At 37.9% G+C, this 19620-nt stretch overlaps 1 protein-coding gene across 1 annotated transcript in view; it reads left to right on the plus strand.

Moving 5' to 3' along the window:
• Positions 1-3227: 3227 nt before the first annotated feature.
• KPNA3 (karyopherin alpha 3 (importin alpha 4)) overlaps positions 3228-19620 on the plus strand; it is a 32603-nt gene continuing 16210 nt past the window's right edge. Inside the window, exons 1-6 of the mRNA XM_009882371.1 lie at positions 3228-3269; positions 15211-15300; positions 15503-15532; positions 15620-15672; positions 15763-15858; positions 18248-18333. Of these exons, the coding sequence (XP_009880673.1) occupies positions 3228-3269; positions 15211-15300; positions 15503-15532; positions 15620-15672; positions 15763-15858; positions 18248-18333 (397 nt within the window). The remainder of the gene's footprint in view (positions 3270-15210; positions 15301-15502; positions 15533-15619; positions 15673-15762; positions 15859-18247; positions 18334-19620) is intronic.

Consider the following 19620-nt stretch of genomic DNA (forward strand, 5'->3'; position numbering starts at 1 on the left):
CCGATGTCAGGTGCATACGTGTTTTTCACATCCAGTCTATAATTGCAACAATTGACATGCATGAAGTGGAATCCATGGTGTTAAATGTATTGGTATGCAGTGGTCATCTCATATGTCGGGGATATGAAGTGGAACACTAGTATCATCAAGTTAGAAATAATGTTAGCGGACATCTAGCTGAGAGCTTTGGTCACGATCCAACTGGGGCAACCGAGTTTAACTGCCAGAATGCACCATAGGTTCTTTGGGAAATTTGGTCCCATATTCTTGTAGGAAGACTGTAGCCCCAACACTGTACTACTGATTGTCGGATGATCCTGGTGACCCTGACATGCCGAATTTTTAAAGGTGCTGTGCGCACAGGCAACTCTGCAAGAGTGGGAGCCCTTATTTTGGTGGGGGCCGGATAACACTCATCAGTTCTGTGAAGTTGAGGCTAAGTGATATCCCCAGTTATCAACCTACCTGCTCTGTGAATGGAGAAGCAGCTCTGGACTTTGTGCTGAGTACTACCTATTCTGCCTTTTAAAGGAGGGAGGAAGAAAGAAAACATACTAGAGCTGCTTTGAAAGAGAAACTACATATAATAAGTTTAAAGGGAAATACAAAGAAAAGCTAAAATGGTAAAACCTAGGTAGTATGGAGATTGCCTTAAGATGTGCATTAAAGCTCAGAAAATGTATGCTACTAGTCAGCAAAAATATCTATGTAGTTGATAAACTTTTTTGAAGAATCTTTATAAAGAGTGGTAGCTTTCTAAATGAGGAATAGATGAGAGATTCTTGCACACTACATGTACAACCGTAATGGAGTAGTCAAATATTTTGAAGGATCAGTTTGATAAAAGCGAAAAACTGGTAAAAAAATATTGAGACAGAATTGCAATAGGGTAGGATCAGTGGGGCTGAAATAATGGAAGTATGAAACAAAGATAAAACTTTAATTGAAAAGCTGAGTGAATTATTTGCCTTTAGAAAGTAGCTTAGAGTCTTCCCAGTAGAGCCTTTATGGATGGATGACTCTGAGTAACTGTCTTTAGTCAAAGCATTGTTAGAGGAGGTTTTAGAGTAAATGGATGAAATGAATAGTAATGTCTTGCCCAGGACTGCACTGTTTGTGTTTTTCTAAGCCAAAAATATTAAGCTGTTGAACTGTTGAATGCCACATATAATCTGTCTTAAGTCTACCTTGCTTCCAGAAGAATGGTGGGTGGCAAATGTTACTGCTGTCCTCTAAAAAGCTTTAGATTTGATCTGATTTTTCAGCTCAATAGAAAATATTCTAGACTGTTACCACATGGATAAATGAAAAAATGTAGAGGTAAATTGTAATTAGGGAGCAAATTTGAAGTAAATTGTGCCTTGCATCCATTAAATTTCAAATCTGGCACATACAATACTGCATTTTGTGGAGAAAATGCTAATGGATAATCAATCTAATTGATTTGTCCTGTGATGGGGTACCCCTTAAAACTTAAAGTAAGTAGGAATAAAATATTAGATTTTAGGGAGAAGTGGGGTGATGTTACTAGTGGGAAGTTCTGTAAGAGACTCTAGTGTTCAGCACGTTTGGAATGATCAAGAAAAGGAAGTTTTATAGCAGAAACGCAGCCAGAAAGACAGCCTTGTCTATATTTTTCCATTGAAATGCAGAGTTATCATGGGGAAGCAGTATTGAAAAACATTTTTAGGCTGTTTAGTGCTTTGCCATTTGATGCAATTTTTAAGGTAATTAAAATATAAAATTCTAATATCATGAGGAACTTTAATAACTGGTCTAGCTACTTACATGCAATGATTTTTCAAGTTCTTCATTTGTCCATTCCCTACCTTCCCAACGTTCTCCCATTCCCCAGCAGTCCAGTCCTATCATACTGAGCTTTTGGAGCAGGCTCAGGTGGTCACAAGAATCAAATGGCTTAGCAAAGTAATGAGGGAGGGGAAGAAAGTGTAGCTCTGGTAGATGCTCTAGTGCTGATGTCCTCTTACTGTAATGAAGACTTGCGTTGTTTAAAGTAGTTTCACACATGTAGATGTAAAAGAGGAAAGGAGTCTGTGTTTACTTGAGTGAGTTGGTTAATCAAGCAGTTGACAAGATGACAAGCCTTCCTTGCTCTCAGGTCAACCTAAAATAATTAAATGAACACTGCTATACAAACTGGTTGAGAACAGTGAAGCTAAGATAACGTTCTAAGCACTGTAACTACATCCTGTATAGGTTCATGGTGTGAAGTCTGCTCATTTCATTTACCTGTGTTTGAGCTTTAGCATGTTTGGTATTTCCTCTGATGGATGATGGGGAGTGCTGGTTTTTTGTCTGTGCTGCTGGTTTTCACTGTTACTTTCGAGCTTATGGAAGTTGTTTGCCCTAACTCAAAAGGAACATGATAGTAGCAGTGAAGGTCAGTAGCAAGGATAGGACATAGAAAGTATTTTAAAAGGCTAATTTTAGTTAGTGTGGGAGATCTTTCTAGGCTGCCAGCAGTCATCCAGTCCTGATTCTCTCTGAATTGCATTCTGATGGTACATGCCTTTTCCACTGATTGTGAAATGAACGTAGGGAGATTGCCTTTGCTAGGCTAAAATTGTTCTTTCTTAATCTTGTGATCTCTTTTAGTGAAGAGCATTGTCGGGAAAGCATCCTGAGTGCCCAGTATCTTAAAGGAGCTGAGATGTTTGTGGGCTGGTTTTCCTTTACAGTGTTTATGCTGTAGATCCTAAGTAGACTCAGTGCCACTGTACTTCTTTGTTTCCTTTTGCCACAAGCTGATTCTGTATTGTTTTCATTGAGCTCGGTCATCTTCTGTCACTCATGGTTGATTTTGGCCAAAAAACTGGCATAGGCTGTGTGTTCAGGTTGTGTATGTGATCATAGCTGAATGTCTAACCTGTATTTACTGCTTCTTTTGGTGTGCATGTATAAACACTTGGAGAGTCATTCCAGTGAAACTTGATGAGGAAGTTAATGTTTTCTGCCTTTGGGATACTTATTAGGGTTTATGACAAAGCTTTCTGTAAGATGTATAATCTTCAAAAAAAATAATAATAATAAACCACCCAGAAAACAATTTGTGCTTCTTGCTAGGAAAGATTGAGTTATAAATTACGCACACTGTTTTCCTTATCTTTTTGATGAATAGCTGCACTTCTGACCTAGAAATAACTGACTCCAAAACAAAACACTTCTTTCTTTACAAACAAATTGTTTTTATTTTTTATTTACAGACTATGAGAAGACACAGAAATGAAGTTACAATTGAATTGCGGAAGGTGAGTTGGCTTTTGTTTATCAGCTGTGTTGCTTTGCTAATAATGTTCTGGTGTCTTAGCTAAATATTTTACCATGAGCTTTGCTTTATGGCCCCAAACTTACATAAAAGCATTTTAAAGTTGTAGATTACTAACTGTGGATTCTAATGTTAGCTTTATTCTCCAACTCCATAAGCTCAGTACAGCAGAACAGTACTGCTTTACTCCAGTGTATTGCTTGGAAATAATCCATATTCAGTTTCTGTACTAGTTTTCATATTATTACACTGAAGCTGTCAGCTGTTTGAATGTTTAAAGTCTCCAAATGGGAAAAGGGAGAGTTTTAGCATTTAGAAAGTGTGGATGTTCTTTTATTTTGTTTTCTGGAAATTACTGCATCTGTGCTGTACAGGGAGTTAATTTTAGGGTCAGATTTTGGTTATATTGGGTAAATGCCAATATAGCTGGGAAGATCATGACCATGAGAGGTGATCTAGTTCAGTGCTCTGCCTAAATACAGGATTTGTTACACTCTTATCATTCATAACACTTCCAACAGCCTTTCTAAGCAGCAGGTTTGCTGCTGGAGGACATTTTCACAAGCTAAACTACTCTTGGCCTTACGTGTGTAAAGAGAAGGGGTAAACTTTTATCTGCCTTTGGGTACCTTTGCTATATTTGAGGACTGATACTGGCCCCTTTAATTTTATCCTGTTGAGACAAATTCAGTTCTTCACCTTTTTCTTGAAAATTCTGTTTCCTAGATTTTGACTTGTTGCTGCTCCTCAGATCCAAATTGCCTGTATCTTTCTGGAAGTATGGAAGTCCAGAAGGATGCAGGCCACAGCTGAGGTTTAAATGGGATGGTGAAAAAACAATTCTTAACACAGTATTCCTATTTGTGTTACGTTGTTGACTCGCACTCTGTTTGTGATCCATTATATCCTTCGGACACTTCCTACAGTACTGCGAAGCAAGGGTAGTTGTTCTTGTTCCCTATTTGCATAGTTAAATAAATGCATGAGTTTTAAACATGATTGCTTCTTGTCTTTTGAATTGTATCTGCTTTTTGCAGACTTTCTTAACTTGAATTTTGTTCCCCAGTATGCTTCAAGGCCTCCCTGCCTTGGTATTGCCCATGTTTTCTAGTATTTTCATTAATGACTTGATGGAAGCACGTGCTTTCAATATTCTAGATGTAGGCCAAACTCCCTTGGGTCTCCCATTTGATGCATATCTCCAATTTGTCAGTTGAATCATTGACAGTCTGACTGGGGCTTGCTTAGGAGTGCACACCGCCCAATTTAATTTAAATTTTTTTTTTCCATTATTTGCAAACCGAGAGAGAGCAGGGCCATGCTAAAATCAAGGTGAAGGGTTTGTAAATGGAAGTTGTGGTGATAGAAGTCAGCTTGACTTGTTCTTGAGAAATTTTGTCTGCAGTTATCACCTGATTATGTAGGAGCTACCAAAAATCTTGTGCTAGTATTTTCCTGGGATCCTTCTGCTCTTTTTAAAAAAAGAGACTTTTTTTTTTTTCTTCAAGTCTTGTAGATAAATGTCTATATGTCATTACAATATCAAAAATAAGTATTTGTGAGATTTGTCCTGAGACTATAAGAATTAATTGAAGAAACCTAATTGGACCCAGATGATTGGAAAAGAAAAATCTTAATACTTACATGAGCATGATGTGTTACCTAAAAATTGTTTAATGATTTCGTATTTTCCTGATCAAAGAAATGGGAGGATGCCAGGGGGATGGGAGCAGTCTTTTTTCAGTGGCGCCCAGTGATAGGACGAGGGGTAATGGGCATAAACTTGAACATAGGAAGTTCCATCTTAACATGAGAAGGAACTTCTTTACTTTGAGGGTAGTGGAGCACTGGCACAGGCTGCCCAGAGAGGGGGTGGAGTCTCCCACTCTGGAGACATTCAAAACCCGCCTGGACGCTGTCCTGTGCAACCTGCTGTAGGTGACCCTGCTCTGGCAGGGGGGTTGGACTAGGTGATCTCCAAAGGTCTCTTCCAACCCTAACCATTCTGTGAATTCTGTGAATTCTGTGAAACTTTCCTAACATGTCTGAACGTGTTGTGTAGCTTAAGCTGGCTATGGCCTCATCAGTACTGGCAGATGACTGAGGCGTGGAGAAAGCTACTTTTACATACAGTGGCAAGTACCAAATGAAAAATGCAAGCAGCCTGTTTTTGCTTAAAATGAGATTCTGGTGATTAATTTTGATATCTAAGTTATCAGCAGTTGAAGTTTATGCTGACATGTTAGAGGTCTTCTCTTCTGTGTTCAGAACTCAGTGTAAAACTCACTGTGTAACTGTGAAATGTGTGCTGGGCAGAGTCACTCGTAGCACTTGGGCAGCCTATGCCTGTCAGCAAAGCGATGCTGTAAAAGATGGCTTAGCTAATGCAGCATATCCTCATGCATCTGGTTGAATTGAGACGGCATGCAAGCACTCCAGTGAAGTCTTTTTAATTCTCATAATTGTTTTTTGTAACAGGTCACAATTTTAAGGCCATTTTATTACAGAAGCATGGTGGGGAGCAAGTTATATGCTTATGACAAGGCGTGTCTGTGTGGAAGGAATCTTGTATGTGCCAGTAATATGCGAGTGAAAATAAGGAAGACAAAGCCTATGAGCTGCTAGTGACTTTTCACTGGAAACTGCACATGCAAAGATCAGTTACACACTTAAAGAAGCCTTCACGCTGGATATAGGTCAGGCTGTAAATCAAGAGTGAACAGCAGCTGCAGAACTCTTAAACGCAGGAAGTTGCGTTCTTGTGGAGTGTTTGCTGAACATCTTTTCCTGATGAGACCAGAAGAAATCTACTTTAGTAAGAGATTCAGCATGTGTCAAAGTTGTTGGTTTGCAGCAACCAAACCAGTGCTGGTGGGCAGCTGGTTTGCTGTGGGGACTCTGTGGCAAATGTGAGGCCATTGCTTCTGGTACAGAATTGGGACTGAAACGTAAAGGGATATATTTTATTAAGCTCCAGCAGTGGAAAGGATAAGCTGTAATCTCATTGCTTTGGTCTTTGTCTTTATGGCTAACACTGCTACCCTGGCATTCAGGAAATGTTTGTGTTGGCATGACCTTAAGTGTAATCCACTAGTGCCTCTTCAAAACAGAGGAGTATCTTCATTTTATCCCAGCTCTCCAGATGCTGAGTGTACACCTGGCTTTTGAAGAAAACAGGCAAATTGTTTAGTCATGGGTTTGTCTTTTGAATCAACTTTTGTATAAATATTAAATGAATGGATTTGATGAAGTTGCTTACATCTCTGTTTTGTAAGATGGAATAAATAAAAATCACAGCTTTGAACAGTAGTAAACAATTTCTGCATGCATTAGTGTGAGGTGTTTATTCTTTTGAGATTACAGACATCAAGGTGCATTTGCAACACATTCTATGTTTCAAGAATGCATTATCTCTATTCACTATCTTCACACCACAGCTCTTATTCAGAAAGAAATTCCTTTTTTTTTTTTTCCTTTTCCTTTCCTAGTCACTTAAGATTTGATTAGGAATTGAGCTAACAAAGCTATCCCTGACATAAAGGGGTAGCAGTCATCTGGCAGAATCCTGGCTGAGGCATGGGTTGGCACAGAGAGTCAGTCAGATGACACTCCTGATGGTCAGGTGCCCTTTTCGGATTCCATATTGGCCTTCCTGAACATGTGTTTTATGCATTTTGGGAATGAACATACTAGACTCCTGGAAAGATGGTCTTGGTCTCTGGCTATATTGTTAGTGTAGCAGTGGGCCTAAGAACTTAAAAAGTAGCCGTCTCTCTTTCCAGACAGACAAGATAATGATGTCAGTTTTCGTTATGGAGCCTGTCTCAGGATCTAGAATTTAAACTTCTTGGTGTAGTGTGTTGGTGAAGTCTGATTTAGAATGTTTATCACTTAATTTTGGCATCACAGAAACCCAAAGGCAGGTCTGTTAGCAGTAGGGACCCTCGAATTAATTGGCTAACCTGGCTGATTAGTATAACTCAAAAGGGGGGTGAGTTGGGTGAGTAACGGTTAGGATTCCGTTTAAAGTTCCATACCTAAATGAAGCCTGTAACTCCGTTGCTCTTAGAGATCATTTTGTTCTAGGCATTTAACTTTCTATGAGGAGGAAGCTTGACTTGGGCCGCTTGTGTGCTTGAGTAGTCCTTATCCAGGTCGATGCTATGGTCACTGAGTTAGATACCACCCTTCAAAGGAAGCCTGAACGTTCCTAAGCTCAGCAGAAAGAGGGTATCCTGTCCTCCTCTAAAGCCTGCTAACTGGAATCCTAAGAACTTCCAGGATCTCTCACAAGGTTTATTTTTGGCTTTCTTGGCAAACTCGGCTGCCTCTGAGAGCTCATAGGTATGAGCTCATGAAAGCTCTAATTGCCAATTAAGTTTGATGCAAGGCAAAGCAATTATTTGCTAAACAAGTGGTGGATTAAGGAGCCATGAGCATATGTGTTCTTTACCTGTTTCTCAGGCATATGGTACTTAGCCCTGCTCTGATCTTTCTTAAATAAGATTACTTATGTCCACAGTAGCTCCGAAATAAGGTAGTGAGCCTTGAAGAAAGGAGTCTGTCTTCATCTTGCTGGGAGAGCTAGGGTGGGAAAAATCTTTTTCTCAGGTACTCTGAGAATGCAAAAGAGAAAAAAATCCACATTTTCAGGTTCAGGATACTAAAACTTGGTGCAGTTATACATCTTTTCCAGTTCAATGTGAATGGATAGCTTTTCATTCACTGTAAAATACATTTTTTTTTTTTTTAGGCCTAAGTCTACCCAACTTCAAAGAAACATATGCAATCACAGGGAGTCTGAAGCACTATTGGTATGCTCTTCTAAAGAGTCTTCTCTATCCAGTGTTTGTAGCGCAAATTCTTAAGTAAGATCTTGCATCTACCCTATCTTGACTGATTCCTCAAAGAAAAGACCCTAGGAGGAAAATTATATTCTCAATGTATTCTTCTGGGCACTTGGTTGAAAAGGGCCATGAAGAAATTCCTTGGAGGCTTGCTTGAGTCCATTTTAGTAAGAGTATGCTTTTGCCTAATTTAACAGGCTTCAATCATTAGAATCTGTGCTTGGGGCTTTTGGACCACACACTGGTATACGCATATGCATCTACCTATTTTTAGTCAACCTGCTTATCTTCTGAGAAAGATGCGCACCAGTCAAACGGGAACATTGTGACTGCTGTCTCTTGTCACAAAGGTGAGTTAGGAGAACTCAAACGTAGAAAAGTTGCCTTTGTTTTCTAACTGCACATCTCTAGCTGTGCTCTTTATCTGAAGAACAGTCTTGGAATCTGTTTGACCACCTTTGGATGCAGGGGACCTGGTTCACTAAGCAAGTAGGATATAATTTTTATATCTGTGGATTGTAGGGTCACCAGATTGACTTGTTCAGACTTTATACAGATTTACAGTTTGGTGGGGTTTTGTTGGTTTGGTTTGGTTTTGTTTTGTTTTTAAATCTCTGTAGATGTTAATGAGTTCTAAGACAGTGAGTAGAGCCAGCTAATGGTCTTTTCCCAACTATTGAATCTTTCCCCAGGTTTGTATCCAAGAGCTGTTACTAGAAATTCACTCAAGCTAGATAGCCCACCCAAGAAAACTTTCATTAAGAGGATATGCAGTAGAGGTTTTCAGAGCATCACTTTACCACGATAAGGTTGGAGTGATAAGCATTTTCTTTTTCTTCATGATGGACAGGTGCTCTCACCCCCCAAAACCAAAATTGGAAATTACATGTAAGTGAAACCTAGGGGTTCAGCTCAGTCTGTCGCAACAGTGGTAGCTTAAAAGGAATGTCCAGAAAATGTGAATCTACCTCCATCACTGTCCTGATCCTTTAGGCTTTCCTAGAATGTAAGAGCAGAGGAAAGAGCTGCTTGTTGTCATCTGTGACTATAGCTAATGCTAGATAGCACTCCAGTTCCTAATGTTGTGGCATTCTTGAAGTTCTGCTCTTTGTCCGCACAGGACTCAAACATCTTAATTTTCATGACGAAGAGCTTCTTCCTACTAGTCACTGAGTTCCTAAACCTCTCCCTGACCTGAAGAAGCATTTTATAATGGTGTTTGTTAACCTGAGGGCAAAGATTTTCTTGTTTATTTTCCCTTTTGATCCTCAAGTTTTCCAATGAAGTTGAGACTCTTCATGGAGTTTCCCCATGTGTCAAACGCTGAAAAGCACGTATAAAGTTATATTTAATACCTTTCACAGCTCCATTAGAGTATCCTATTGGCCGTGCCCTATAGTCCGAAGTGGAATGCAGCACATAGCTTGATGATAGCTTTGCCCACAAGGATTCTTCTGTTAATCATGTTGTCTTTGAAACTTGTTTGCATTGATGGGCATTTTTTGGAATCCTGTAGCCATCTCCCAAGAAGGTAAACAAGTCCTGGGATCTCTGGGATTTGCTTATTTACTTTTTATGCATCCTGACCCTTCCCACTGTCAGTGAAGCAAACAATGGGCATCTGTCATCAAAAACTCTTAACAGATCATCACACTGGACAAGAAAATGCACTCATTGTATCATTACTGTTGTTTCTAATAATTTCGTATTTTTGCCTGGTTCGTACTGAAACCTGTTGTAGTGGGATCTCTACCGGAACGTTGACAAGCTCATAACCATCAGTCAGCTGCTGTTTATAAATTTCAGACTTTATTGTGCATAGCACCTGTGGTTCAGGCAGTGGTTGAGGATCTTCCCTTTTGAAGGAGGGCTGCTTAGTTTTGTTGGTGATAAGGTCTTGCCCTTCATCAGGAGTTACGGTCTGATGCCTCTGCCTTTGAAAGGGCTCTCTCACCAGTCTTTGGACAGGACAGCTGTATCCAGGTATGCTCATTTGTCTTCATTTTCACCACCAGAAGAGGCTGGTGCTATGATTTAGGCAAAAAAAGAGAGTTTGTCACAGTATGACAAAATGCAAGGATTTTAAGCTGCAAATCATGTTCTCTTACCCTATGCAGGGGATAGATTGGTCTGTCAAATTACTGTAAACTGTGGTTTAACTGTCCGGGAATTGAACACTTCTGCAAATGGACAGAGCTGTTTCAAATAGCCTCAGAGCCAATTTTTAGGATTGGAAGGTTCCATGAACACTTTGACATCATAAGAAATGCTAATAAGAATAGCTTTTTCTTAGTAAGAAGTTTTTAGTGCTTCTCAATAAGTACTAGCCTCTCTGCTTCAGGCTGCTGTGGAAGCTCTCCTATATATGTTCTGGAGATTTGTTTTTCAGCCCAACCATCTGCAAACAGTGAGTAACTACAGGAACATTCTTGCTTGCTCTTACTTTCCCTGGCTAAGGTAATATTTTCTGGAGCCTATTGCACCATATGACTGACAGCCTGAAGATGTTGCCTGCATTCACAGAAATTCCAGCATTAACCTGTGGTCAGTTATGTCCTTTGAAGTTCACTTCTGTCTCTTATGGAGGCTAGAATATCTTGGTGTTAGAATATACACACTTACTCATACTTATTTTGGTGAACATTAACATTAGGAAGCATTCTCTTAGGCATACTCATGTTGCCAAAGGAATTGGATAGTTTTGTATGCAGGTATAAATGGCTCTCTAAGGAGCTATTAACTTGCTTGTTGGAACGGCAGAGAACTGGGCTCTTGGTTAGCTCAGTTATGGTGTATCTTATGGCCATCTTTAACATGCAGCTACAAATGGAAGGCTTTTCAGTGTTACTCAGTCTTACCATGCTAAGATTTCTAATTAGTCTGATACAGTTTTTCTCTTGTCAAGACAGCCTGTCCCATAGTGGAATTTAAACCTAGATTATGTACATTTGATGGGCCGGAGTTTGCAATGTCATTCCTTTGTTACCACCTCTGCCATCGGTGGCCTCCCAGTGGGATGTCTTTATTCCTGATTGCTGCAGAACAGTAAGTTGGAGCTCCGTTTTATTTCACCTCTCAGCCTACTGCCTCCATTAGAACAGTCCTTCAGTGTGTGTTCATCTAGGTATTCATTGGACTCTTCTCCAGGTAAATGGAGTTTTTGTCTATGTACTGTGTAGAGATAATCACTGCATCGATGTACATACGCAGAAAGGAGAGAGACAAGTTACTTATCTGTTACTGTTCTTCTGTAACTGTCTGTTCATTTACAACCTGCCCTTCTTTTCTCTTTGTCCAAGTCCCTGAGAGAATTCTAGGGAGTTGGAAGAACTTAAAAAAAAAAATGTGTTCACCACCCATTTTATGGCTACAAGCAGAGAGAATTTGTGCGTGTCCCTCTAAATACTATTCAAGCGAATTATTTCAGCTAACAGTACTTGTATAGAAGTGCACACACTGAATAAACATGAAGTGTGTATCGAATAATGGTTACAGGCAGGTAGTCTTTCTGAAGTTCTTCGGGTGAAGTAGCATGGAATAATCCAGTGCTTTGTCCGTTGGCAGGCTCTAGGCTTACTGCCTGGTGTTTGTGGAAGGTGATTTTCCAGCTCTTTGGTTGCCGAAGGGCATGCAGGTCTTTCCTGGCGTTCTGTGAGGGTGTTATTCAGTCACCCACAGTGCTTTGTTCCAGCTCTATTCTCTGTATTCCAGCAACTGCCATCCTGGTATTTCAAGATATTTGAGAGAGGATCTCAAGATCTTCATTCTTGGTTTCTGGAGTAGCTGGATACAATAGCCTTCCAGTAGAGGCACAACTCTGACAAACACCCATCACTCAGAATGATGTATATGTTGAAGAGACACACACATCTATAGAGATACATTCATATTCAATACCACAGTTGTTGTAGTGTGACTTTGCTTTTTGCATCGAAAAACTTCTAGATCTTTCAAGCTATAAAATGCATGATGTGGTTTCAACCATTTCTGGTTACTGTCTTTTTGGGAGGAAAAATACTGAGGGTGGAAGTAATGTGCATCGTAGATGCAGCCCATGTGTAAGCAAATATCAAATATTCTTACCCATTTTAATAATGTGATCTTAATTCTGAATGGATGCCATCTATTTAATGTCAACACAATTGAGAAGGCTTTTGCCTTATTTCAGTTTCCAGTTACAATAGCAGTGAAGTAATATGACTTTAAATGGCTCTTGCATACCCTCCGCATTCTGAGGGATTTCAGTGAAACGTCTCTGAGGTGCATCCACTCTGTGCCAGCGTAGATGCTTTTGTGGGGAGCAACATAGAATGGTGTACCAGTTTCTCTCCACAAATATGGGGACAGTTCTTTAAGTTCAGAAGATTCAGTGGTGGGGGAATCTACTAATACAGTAGTGTGAAACACCTAAATGAGTGAATCTGCTATTTGAGCTCTTGAAAAGCTTTATCTTTTTTTACTGATGGAAGAAACCTGAAAATAACAAATGAGATAACGTGACATTTCCTAACTAAATTTTCTTTTCAGTAAGTTCAATAAAAATAGTTTGTTTGCTAAATTCTTGACTATTTTAGGTATTTCATCATGTTTTGAATTAAAGGATCGGCAAGAGCCCTACATCTAAAAGGCTTTTTTACAGAAATTTAAAATTAAAGAACACCTGTTTTTATTGCAAGATGTTGCAAAACACATGGGTGAGCACCACTGACACGGAATCATTTGGTTGCACAAGTAGATATCACCAGGTGAATCAGTGTGGATAACAGTTCTTACATCGAACGTATTTTAGAAGAAGCCTGCAAAGGTCTTTCCCTGAATTTTCTGAGTATGAGATGTAGAAAATCCAGCCAAATATTTTAGGAGGAACAGAATGGGAAAACCCTGCCTTGTTATACCACAGTAGTTTGCTGCTAATGACAAAGAAACTTGGCCCTTCCCAGTAAATGATGTAAGATGAAACATTTAACTTGTTCCAGCAGACAGTGGCAGCGGTTCTGCACTAAGACCCCAATTCCTTCAGGCTGCACCTTTTCTGGAGACGGGGAATGTCTGCTGGACCACTGTGTGCCACCCTCATAACTAAATACGTCTCCCTGTACGTTCATGCATGTGTGGACTTTCTCACCACCATGATCTGTGATGATACCTCTAGGTAGGAAGAGGACAGTTGACTGAAGACATCGGGACCTTCCTCCAGCTTCAGTCCCTTCTCCTAGTATTGGCTTGTTTTACCAGGACAGCACGGCTGATCCTGTAGGAGCCGTTCACCCAAGGTGGGAAAGAACTGCTTCCTCCACAGGTGGATGTGTGTAGTAGCTGTGCTCTGGGGAGAAAAGCTAACGTGATCGTGGAGAGGGCCTCTGGAAATGGGGTCCGGTCCCTGCAGTTGGCAAAGTATAGGCTGTGGTTTAGAACCAACAGCAGGGAAAGGAATTGTGCTTGAGCAAAGCCGGATTGACTGGGGTTGAATGATGTTTGCTCTTTGATTAAAATGTCAGTGCCAAGTACTTGGTGTGGAAAAATAAGAGAAATACATTATAGGTCTTTATGGTGAATCCATCCATAAATGTGTACCTGCCTGATGCAGTTTGTCTGCATAACACTATTTTCTCAGCATTTAACCGCATGCTTATTTCCATCTTCCTTCTCTCCAAAAACACTTGACAACAAAATACCTTTAGTGCTTGTCTTTATGGATGTGCTCTGCGTCTGCTGCTGTAGCTAATCTGGGTGATCTTGTTTGCTCTTTTGGGATTTAGTTTCTGTACTTAGATGTCACAAAAATTAACTATGCTAAGTTTGTGGAATGTTGTCTTCTGCATTAAAGGGTTATTTAACTCCAGTGCTTGTTTGTTGTTTTAACATTCTCTTATCTGAAAAAAAAAAAAATTAATATATTGCTTGCTAGCCTTTCAAACTGAGGCTGGAAAAGTTGTTTTATTTTTTTTTTTTTTAAATGTCTAAAAAATAAGCAAGTCCCAGAAATTTTGGACCTGAGGTTGCTGGTTTTTCTAACGTATAATAAAATAAAATGTTGGGGACTCCTTCAAAACATAATTCTGTTCAGAGGCTTTTTTTATATAATACAGGCAAAGCATGCTATAATGCAATCTCTATAGTCAGTACTGTTTGATTATCAGATAATTGTTTGGAAACTGAAAAGCCCGCCTTTCCTTGCTAGTGTAATTTGTTTTAGGTGTTATAGCTGTTAGTTACATCTTTTCAATGCTTCGCTTCATTAGAGATTGAAATCTTAATGTGCTTAGTAAAAAAAACCAAACCACAAAAAGGTGTTCAGATGTACGTGCTGCATCATCATCTTCCTTGCCCTTTCTACCTTTGATTGTATCTCTAGACATACCAAGCAGGGGATAAAGTCTAAAATTTAGAAAAGACTGGTTCATACTTTTGGAATAATACTTTTAAGATATTTTAAATTTGTAAAAAAGTGCATTTGGATACAGTTACACTTGATGATTTGATTACTTTCTTTTTAAATTAGGGCTTTAGATGTTCACATATTCTAATTAAGCAAGGTAGAAATGTTAAATGGGTACTTTACCACTGAAAAGGTAATTTTTTCTTCAGTAATTCCTTAAAGGAGCTGAGGCTGAAGGATGCTTTGTTTTAAGTTAGAAATTAGACTAACAGTGCGAGTAGGAAATTACAAGTGTCAGTGCACATGGAGCATACACACAAGGTGAAAATACATGTAACCAGGGAACTTTGAAGTAAGTTTAACTGAAAACTAATCTTACACTGGAAAGTAATTTCTGTTGTGTGTGGCTAAATGTTAATATCATGCAGATCTGTGCATTGTAAATGTTTCTTAGAAAACTGATCCCCAAATTGTAAGTTTTAGTTCGTTCAAATAGCATGGATTGTCATAGTTCTGTCTGTGATTAGCAAGCCAGCTAGATTCTTACAGCTGAAACACTGCAAATTCTATTTGCAGTTACAAATGCCTTAAAAAAAAAAAAGGCAATCTTACCTAAACTCTTATTTTGAAAGGGGCCATTATATCATCACCCTGTACTGATAAGCACTGTGTCCTTATTTTTCATCATTCCTTCACAGAACAAAAGAGATGAACATCTTTTGAAAAAAAGAAATGTTCCCCAAGAAGAAAGTTTAGAAGATTCTGATGTTGATGCTGACTTCAAAGCAGTAAGTTCCTTGATTCTAGAACTACTTTTAAAACTTTGGTGTCTCAAAACAATGTATTCTGTTTTTACTAGAAGTCTTGCAGTCATCTGAAAGCAAAATTATGAATTGATACACTGTTAAAATTAATTTGATTGTATAAAATGTATAAAAAGAATATCATTTAGCAACAAAATTACTAAAACTTTTTTTTTTTTTTCCCAAGCAAAACGTAACACTAGAAGCTATACTGCAGGTATGTTACATTTAACTTTTATTATTATTATTATAAGTGTGTGTTCTCTCTAAGTTTTTAGTTTTTACTGTTACTTGTTTTTTTCAGAACGCCACAAGTGACAACCCAGTGATCCAACTGAGTGCTGTCCAAGCTGCAAGGTAAAAATAAATAAAGGCACAGAAGTATATTTCCTACATGCTTTTTCATGATGAAAGTTACTTATTTCACTTTTACATTTAATTTCACAGAAAACTCCTATCCAGTGACAGAAATCCACCTATTGATGACTTAATAAAATCAGGAATTTTACCAATTCTGGTAAAATGCTTAGAAAGGGATGATAAGTAAGTATACTTTTAAAAATGTTCATCTTTACTGAAAATCTGCATGCAAAAATCATCTCATTATTTCAAATGAAGCAGAGGATTCAAAGCACCATATAATCTTACACAGTGGATCGCATTCCAGGATGATAAAGCATAAATTCTCCAGGACTATTTATTCTGCCACTGAAATGTCATTTTATTTTTTAGAGCTTGCATGAGCATATCCAGCTAATGGAGAAAACCTTACTAAATTTCTCATTGGTTTTGAATATTTCAGACTTTTTTGTTACCTGTTGTTAAGAAACCTGTCTCTGACTTACGGTGTGTTTTGTGTGAAGGCAGAGAACATGCCTGGTTGTGAACAGGGCTCTTCTCTTTGCCAGAATACGCTTGTCATCTTTTTCATTAAGGTTATTAGCTTAAGTTTCTAGCTTCTTTCATTCTCACTGCAAAGTGAGTTTCCTTCTGGCTCTGTGCTGCTCCCCCATGTGATGGTACAACTCTGTCTGTTATGATTCTTTGTTGAAAAACAAGTTTCAGTAAGCTCTACTACATTGAGCGGGTAGTTGCAAGAATTTATTGACATGTAAGAAAAATGCCATATTCCACAATCCATGAGCCCTTTAGTCAGATAGATGGGGATTAACACATTTAAAGTAAATGTTTTAGCCTATCTTTGGTCTCAGGCAGCAATAAATGTATTTCCATTTTCAAGGTTATTTCTGCAGCCGTGAGGGCTAGAAACTTAAAAAATGCAAATTGGCTTTTTGGATATAATTTGTTGGTTGCAAAAACATGAAGCATGAGTAGCTTTGTTTCTAGCTTGTTTAACGAAACAGTTGCTTAGAAGGCAGCTGGCAATAATGTTCAAATCAGGATAGCATTTTAAAATGGGTCATGAATGCCTGTCTGCTCTAGAAGTAGATGGTTCAGTGCTGTGCAAATTCTTTTAATTTGAATTTTCTGTCTAGTTTTTGTATGATTTACCTTTGTAAATGTTTAATAAGCCTTTTTAAGTTGAACTCAGCTTTATCTTAAGCAGTCCTTTTAATTGTGATTGCTAAATAATACTTAGTAGAGGTAAACTCTGCAAAGACTGTGTATAACAGATTGTTAAAGCTTTTGTTCCTGTTATAACTGAAAGCTTAACACACGAGGAAGAAAAGAAGGACCAACCTAGAACTAGAATTTTAATGCATTTGGTCCTAGAATGTAAAGGGTTATAGGTAGTTGCTGACAGGGACTATTTGTTTTTACAAATCCTTATTTACACATCTTGGGCCCTCCTATCTAATTCTTTTCCAATCCCTTCTCCAATAAAACCTTAAAATGCTTTGGAAACTAATGCACAAAAAAACCTTAAAGGAAACTTTATATATGGCTATATATAAAACATAATTGATAAAGACCCAAAAAAGCATGGAAATGAAAAATAGCCACCTAACAGTAAATATTCTCTGCTCCTCCCAAACCCAGACATCTCACTGTTATGCTAACCACCATAAGCTGTAAACTCTTTTCTAGCTTCTAGAATTCTTAAACTTTAGCATTTGCTTGAACAACAGTTTTCATGTAAAGTGTTTTACTAAACTGCTGTTGCAATAGACAACAGTTGACAGACATCTTGGAAGAGATGTTCCCCCAGCTTTCATAATATCTGTCTAATTTTGTCTGCATTTAATAAGTCAGTTTTAATACAGGTATGATGCTGTCTTTTGTTATTGTTGCTAGATCTTTCCCCTGTCTGTGATGGAGCAGAAAAATGTCTTTATCCCAGTATACCAGCTTACACTTGATTTGGGATGTAGTATTAGAAGGGCCAAGTTTTTATTAGTTACGGTCAGACGTGGTTAATTTATTGAGAACTACTGATGGCAGCAAGAGAGTTGCACTTTCTTCACTAAATATGATTGGTGTTTGGACCAGCTGGATGTGAAGAGGTATCTGTTACTCATTAGGGAGGCATAATTAAATTTTGTGATGAGGGTTGCTAGAAATCTTTCATACAGGAGGTAATTTGTTGACTAGAGTAGCGGTCAGCTTCGCTGGTTAGTATGTGCTTCAACACTGTTTTTATGGGTTTTGTTACTAATACGAAGTCAGAATGCTGGGTGGTTTAGAAAAGGTCATAGAATATAAAATCTGTTTTTTCGACAGCTTTTCCTTTGAAATGTCCAAGCTTAGAGTTTTTTTTAAAACTTCTAGCTCAGTGGCACTGCTTAAATGTAGAGTGTCTTAGGGTGAATACAGCTAGTGATACTGAAGTGACCCATAAAACAATCAGATCATGTTTCAACTTATTACTATAAAATTATTTCATTACAGCCCTTCATTAATACTGAAGTGACCCATAAAACAATCTGCAGATCATGTTTCAACTTATCACTGTAAAATTATTTCATTACAGCCCTTCATTACAATTTGAAGCTGCATGGGCATTGACTAACATAGCATCAGGCACTTCTGCACAGACTCAAGCTGTTGTACAGTCTAGTAAGTATTACAATTGGGTGGTCGATATTGTGGGTAAATGGGAAAAGTGGGTATGTGGATAACAAATGCTATTTGTTATCAAAACCAATAAAACAAATTCATATCTGTCCTTTTTCTCAAAAAAAAAATTTGACATTTGCTCTTAAACATTAGTCTGTTTGTCACTAATGATCAATATTAAGGATCCCAGACCTGATTTTCCCATAAAGAAGATAGAGAATGACAGATGATATAATGAGTATGACAAAAAATGTTAGTCCTTTCTAATTCTTGGGTTGATTTCTGAAATCATGTACCGTTAATTCCCCTGTGGCTAAAACTTATATGAGCAAGTAATTCTTTGTACCTCAAAGATATGTTCATAAATCTTATTAAAGTTGTTAAATACATATAGTTATGTAAGGTTGCCCATTTAAATACAGAGTTAAGAAAATTACCATCCTTTCCTTGCCCATATGGTTAGTATCTCCTGTACACACCGAGTTTGCTGTGCTGCCTTTGTTTCTTGCTTAGCCAGCGAGACTTCCATTATGAAAAGAGATAGGAAATAAATTCTAAAGTTAGTTGAAGATAAATTATTCAAATTATTTTTTCAGGATTATATATATAGCTTTTATGTATCAGCATTCTTACCTTCAAACAATCACCTTTGTGCTAAATACAGCATTTTGTCGTTAAACAGGAGACTATAGATAAGCAAATATATCATAAATTGTCTTGGCTTGTTCGTAGTCAGTGTTTTTATATGGGAAAATAGTGACTTAGTTATTTGATTTCTTTTTTTTAAAGTGTATGAACCTGCCTTTCAAGTCAAAATGCTGATTTGTACATTTAAATAGCTAATAAAATTTCTCACTAATTGTTAGATTCTGTATAGTTAAGATATTGGAGCAATAGAATAAGAATGCTTATCAAAATCCGAAGTCTTTTTAAAAAAAAAATGAACGTCTTGAATTTCTTTCAAAAAATCCTGATGTGATTTGGGCATCTCTGTTTTTTAGATTGATTTTCTGGTGTCTAAATATCTTTGAAAATCTATGACCAAGTTTTTTCATCCTTCCCAACTTGTTCATTGGTTTCTCATTGTTTTCTTCCTTTTTCAAGTCCCACAATGTTATCGTATTTGAATGAATAAATCTAATGAAAAGGCTGTTTATAGTATTAGCTTTGCAGAAAAAAATCTGAAAAAAATATTAAAGTAAAAATTAAAATTTGAATGAAAATATGTACAGCACAGCCAAAAGCATTGCTGTTACCTGAACAATTACTAGGAGTTCAGGTTGGGAT

Source organism: Charadrius vociferus, unplaced genomic scaffold (genome assembly GCF_000708025.1).
Source record: "Charadrius vociferus isolate BGI_N301 unplaced genomic scaffold, ASM70802v2 scaffold263, whole genome shotgun sequence".
Taxonomy (NCBI): domain Eukaryota; kingdom Metazoa; phylum Chordata; class Aves; order Charadriiformes; family Charadriidae; genus Charadrius; species Charadrius vociferus.